Source organism: Natator depressus, chromosome 6 (genome assembly GCF_965152275.1).
Source record: "Natator depressus isolate rNatDep1 chromosome 6, rNatDep2.hap1, whole genome shotgun sequence".
NCBI lineage: Eukaryota > Metazoa > Chordata > Testudines > Cheloniidae > Natator > Natator depressus.
The window spans coordinates 108,352,358-108,358,357 of NC_134239.1; the positions used below are offsets into that span (position 1 = coordinate 108,352,358).

General features: G+C 39.6%; 1 protein-coding gene across 2 annotated transcripts in view; it reads left to right on the forward strand.

Annotated features, from left to right (window-relative positions):
* The window catches only part of WDR25 (WD repeat domain 25), a 120,635-nt gene extending 115,155 nt beyond the window's left edge, over window positions 1-5,480 (forward strand). For both annotated transcript variants that reach the window (XM_074957171.1, XM_074957170.1), the window contains exons 6-7: window positions 2,515-2,655; window positions 3,077-5,480. In XM_074957171.1, coding sequence (XP_074813272.1) covers window positions 2,515-2,655; window positions 3,077-3,298 — 363 coding nt within the window. In that variant the 3' untranslated portion in view covers window positions 3,299-5,480. The remainder of the gene's footprint in view (window positions 1-2,514; window positions 2,656-3,076) is intronic.
* The last annotated feature ends 520 nt before the right edge of the window (window positions 5,481-6,000 follow it).

Below are 6,000 nucleotides of genomic sequence, written 5' to 3' on the forward strand. Positions count from 1 at the left end.
GTGACCTAGAGAATTGTGGGTGCCCTCCTTGGAAAAGTATTTCCGTTTCACTGCCTATTCACTGACATATGAGCTAGGTTTAGGCAGGTACACAGGTAGAAATGTCAGTGTGTCCTGCCAACTGTTTAGCAAAGTATTTGTTATAGTATCACCTTTCCCGCTCCAGTACCTTTCCCAGGACAGCAGAAGTGATGTATTTGGGATGATCACAGGTGAAGGATTTGAGCAATAGCATGGTATATTCATGTAAATACACAGCAAAGGAAATAGCAGAGGCAAAATGGTGCTGGCAAAAAAATTACTTTAGCAAACACAGGTGTAACATTCCTTACAATATGTAGCGGTCCAACCAAATAATTCGTTTACATGCTGAATTATCAGGAAAGGCTGGCAGCTTCACAGGACAGTTAGTGAGTTAGTCCTTGCTCCCTTAGGCTCCTTTGAAAATCCCAGCCTAATCGCTCATGTAAGTTAAAGAATGCATGAGTGAATTGGGTTCAGGTAGTTCTACTTTTTTACTGGAAAGAACTGTACTGGCAACAAGACGGAGTGGATGATCTAGTAAGACACTTGTATCTCTAATTTCCACAATGATGTCTTTGTTCAGTTTTGGAGCAGCACACATCCTGGGTATGCAGTTTGACAGCATGCTAGTTTTTTTCTCTGGAAAGAAAACGCTTCAGTGAATAAACAAACTGCAAAGCAGGCATGTTCAGTATACTGAGAAGTTTAAACAAGACAATTCTTTTGGAAATAGAGCATCACTGAATGCGGCAGTTACTTCACTCTTTAATATGGGAAATAAGTACTCTTAGTTTTGTAATATTCAATTTCTAACCTTCAAGATGGGAGGGTCTGGACTTACTACTATGCTAGAATGCGGATGAAAAACACATCATCTCACTACTCATGAATACACATTAAATAGGCCAAACTATCTATTTTTAATTTACTTTGTTCTGCAAAATAGCTGAACCCTTTTTGATCAAACTTTCCCCCAAAATTTGACTGGAAACGGGGTTCTCATTTTTCACTCCTACATCTCTTGTGCCCGTTCTATCCTGTTTTACTATCATTTCCCAAGATTGCTTAAGTTTTTCTCCCTGTGCCTTTCTTTTGTGTTTCCTCTCTCTAATACTCTTTACTTAACCGAGGGTTTGTCTATGTGGAGATTTAGTGTGTGGTAAGCCTGGTTTAAATCTGTAGCGCGCCTGGTTGCTGTACACTAACTGGTTGTGTGGATCCTGCTACTGTACACTGGAAGTCCCATAGTGCAGAACTGTGGAACTTCTAGTGCTTGGTAGGAGGGTCCACATGGCCAGTTGGTGCACAGCAAGCTGGTGCACTGCAGATTGACACCCTGGCTTGCCATGCACTAAATCTCCATGTAGACAAGTCCTCAGTCCCCTAAGACTTTTTTCCTCTTGTCCCATCTTCTACTTGTTAGTAATACTTCACCATTTCTCATTTGTAAATTTACCTTTAAGCTTTTATTTATCTTTTTGCTGTCCAACATTTGAAAGAGCATAGCATTCCTTTTGCCCAACGCAATAATCTCAGATGTTTTCACTGTGCATAAACTGTGATTTATATTGAAACATAAAGTTGTACATTAGAACTAGAGATGAGCTAAAATCAGAACCTCTATTCCAATCACCCTCCTCCTTAGAATTTCAGGGGTGGGAAGTTTGTATTTGTATCCCCGGATCTCAACCTGCCCCTGTGACTTTGGCTTGATTATGAAATCAGAGGAGGCCCTTTTTCTCACTTTGGTTTGGATTTGGCTCATAAAGTTACCATCATTCACAATTCTAAACACTGGCCTAAGGCTAATGTGGATCCAAAAGTCACCTCCTTAGTCTCCATCTCTTCCTACAGCTGAACATTTTGAACTGAAAATAGTCGTGTTGAAAAGTGACATCATTTGTGACTTCTGACGTCAGTAGGCTTAGAAAGATCAGTTGTAATTAACAAACTGTTTTCTTCATGATACAAATAGCAACAAAGAGGTATTTCGTACTAAGGGGTAAATCTTGCCCCTGCCTCTGTAACCAGAGTAGATTCTCTGGCAGCAGAACTGGGAGGGTTTAGGGAGTTAAACTTGGACTGTGGAAGGAGGGTGGGAGTAGGACTAGACTACCCACTGCTACATGGAACCTTTAGTCTTCCTCAGACCCCAGAAGCTGTTTGAGTGCTTTTGGGCTGAAACTGCCTTTTTAAAGGGGAGAAAGGGAATATTCCTTCCCTATGCATCTGCTCAGCCCAGCTAATTAGGGTAGATACCAGATTTAATATTTGCCCGGTGTGAACTTTCAGGAGAATGTGTTGAGCAAAGTGGGCATGGATTCCTTTTAAGTTTCTTCATGGTTACATATCTAAAATACTTCAGTTCTCACACATCTTCTAATCATTCAGATATGTTAGATCTACAAAAGATTGCCTGATTAATTTGAACAAGACTGTATTTCAGGCAACAAAAATATAGGAATGTCAATCTTCTCAACTATTTTTTAGGAGCGTTATACCTGTCCGAGTCTGACTCTGCACCCTAGAGAACCTGCATTTGTTGCTCAAACAAATGGAAACTACATGGCATTATTTTCTATCCAGCGACCATATAGAATCAACAAAAAGAAAAGATATGAAGGGCATAAGGTAGTATTCTTCACCGGAAACTTAAAGTATTCAAGGCTATAAGTAATATAACCAATTTCTCTTCCGTTAATGTGTCTGCTGATACTGTTGATTTATAAACCAGGGTAGATATTAATTGACTTGCTTCTTTTCCTGTCTGATTTCCTGTAATGTAGTTAATTTAGAACGATACACATTATGAAGACAATGGAGATTAAAATAATGGAAGACTTTGTGAATTGTTAATAGCTTCACCAATTATTGATTGACTCGTGCTAACAATTCAAAGTCGTAGTAAGTCTGTCTTAATAAACACTTGGGGAAATAATTAGAGCATATTGTGTAAAAGAGACATTTTTAGTACATTAATGCATTTTCAGGAGGTTACATTAAATTTCCCTAATTAGCATATTGATTTACTCTTATTCTTGACTCTTTACAGGTGGAAGGATTTGCAGTGGGCTGTGAATTTTCTCCAGATGGAACACTTCTAGTGACAGGAAGTTCAGAGGGCAAAATATTTTTCTATAACTATCACACTGCTAGAATTATTCACACTTTGTCTGCACATAACCAGGCTTGTGTGAGTGCAACTTTTCATCCAGTCCTTCCGTCAGTTCTTGCAACATGTGATTGGGCTGGAGATATCAAGATCTGGCAATAATAAAACAGGGTTCCCTTTCAGAGTGAATCCAGTTAGTCCACATTAAAGACACGGGTGCTGGTGTTTCATCATAAATAAACCAGTGTATGCAATTTGAATTTTTCTTATGAATATGAGGGAGTCTGTTGTCATTTTGTATCTTCCATCCAAGCCTTCTAAGAGTAGGATTTTCAAAAGTCCTTGGAGCTGGTTTAAGTCTGGAGGTCAATAAGAGTTAGGCTAACACTGCGTGTTTTTGAAAATATCATCTAAGCTTTCAGGCTAAATTTATTTTTTATCAGTTGATGCCTAATGGGGGTAAAAAGGAGGCTTAGTGGTAAATATTAAATTATACCAAAAATTAAAAAAAGACTGCAGCTTGCTGCTCTTAGTTATCTTAACATTAGGGTCAGTGTTCAGGTTAATATAATAATATTTTACATTTATAACATCATTTTTCAACCCAAAAGATCTCTACTTCCATGCAGTTCAGGATCACCATGCGGAAGAAATCTTCTCCTAAAGTGCAAAGGAAAAGGATCTCCTTTTCTACAGACCTCTGTTAATTATTTAAGATCCGTATCACCAATTATATGGTGGTTCTTCTTCAACTGGTATAAATTGTCATAGCACCATTGAAGTCAATAGAGCTATAACAATTTAGACCAGCTAAAGATCTCTCCCAAATATTTTTACATAGTCAATTGTGTGTACGAGAGAGAGAAAGAAAATTCATCTTGTGCCTTTTAGTGTCAACTTTAACTCTCACTCACAAGATATACTAACTCTTTAAACATATACATAGATTATTTAGAAGTTGTCTTTATATTGTGATGATTATGTTGAAAAGATAAATATGTCTTGTGTGTCAGAGTAAAGACTGCTGCCAGAATGTGTGAGATGAATTTTCACATATCAGTATTCTGGTTAATTGATTTTAATGAACTACAGTGTTACAGAATATTTATGCCCATTTTAACTGAATATTTCCAGATTTTTTTAACTAGTCTTTTTTATGTTATGTTTATGTTAGTTTATGTTTATGTTTATGTTAGTCTTTTTATTAAAAAAAGACTTTTTTAGTCTTTTTTGCAGATGCATTATTCTGTGATCTAACTCTAAATTAAGGAAGCATTTTGTTTGAGACTATCAACTAGAATAGAAGAGAGCATGTGCCACAGAAATGAAAGGGGAGAATCCTTTTTCTAATGAGACAAAGACCTGAATTTCAAACATGTGGTGGTCAGAACTGTAGGATAGTTAAGCCACATATCCACATTTTGCTATGGACTAACTAGAAAAAAGAAAGTAAAAAGAGATGGGAAGGGGAGCATCCCGTCACTTTTTGCCTCTAATTTGTTTGCTGCCATCATTGGCATATCAAAGCTAGTTCTCTCCCTATTAATTCCATTATAGTATTTCAGTCTATGAAAAAGAACTTTATTCAGATACTGGTAATATTGTAGCTCCATATTAACCCATGTATATTGCTATATCATAGAATCATAGAAATGTAGGGCTGGAACGGACCTTGAGAGGTCACCTTGTCCAGCCCCCTTTGTGCTGAGGCAGGACCAAGAAAACCTCAACTATTCCTGACAGGTGTTTGTCTAAGATGGTTTTAAAAACCTCCAATGACAGCTATTCCACAACTTCCCTTGAAGCCTATTCTAGTGCTTAACTACCCTGATAGTTAGAAAGCTTTTTCTAATATCTAAGCTAAATCTCCCTTGCTGCAGCTTAAGCCCATTATTTCTCTTTTCTTCAGTAGATGTGGAGAGCAACTGATCAAGCCCCCTTATAACAACCCTTAACGTTTTTGAAGACTGTTATCAGGTCCCCCCTCAGTCCTCTTTTCTCAAGACTAAACATGCCCAGTTTTTTTTAACCTTTCGTCATAGTTCGGGGGGTCTAAACCTTTTAGCATTTTTGTTGCTGTCCTCTGGACTCTCTCCAATTTGTCCACATCTTTTGTTTTAAAGTGTGTTGGCCATAGGCGCTGACTCCATGGGTGCTTCAGGGCTGGAGCACCCACGGGGAAAAAATGGTGGGTGCTGAGCACACACTGGCAGCCCCCCATCAGCTGTCTCCCACCCCATCCCCCAGCACCTGGACCCCATGGATCAGCGTCTCCCCCTCCCTCCCTGCACCTCCCACCCACCGCAACCAGCTGTTTCGCAGCATTCAGGAGGCTGGGAGGGAGGAGTGAGGACGCGACGCATTCGGGGGAGGGGCTGGAACTGGGTGGGAAGAGGTGGGTCGGGGTGAAGTGGGGGCGGGAAGAGGCGGGTCGAGGGTGGGGTCGGAAGAGGTGGGACATTGGGGGAAGGGGTGGAGTGGGGGTAGGCTGACCCGATAGCAAATGTGAAAAATCGGGACGGGGGTGGGGGTTAATTGGCGCCTACATAAGAAAAAGCCCCAAATATCGGGACTGTCCCGATAAAATCGGGACATCTGGTCACCCTAAGTGGGGGCAGGGTCTGGGTTGGAGCCGGGGGTCAAGCACCCCCCGGCACTTTTGAAAAGTCGGTGCCTGTGATGGTGGCCAAAACTGGAGATATATATATCTATTAATGTATGTACATATGATATATGTTTGTAACCTACCTGGGTCTAAAAAAAGTAAATATATAAATAGTGTATATATATTTATGTATTTAAATGCCCTGACACAAAATAAGACTTAGTGTATGATATGTATTCATTCAAATAGCAAATCATCT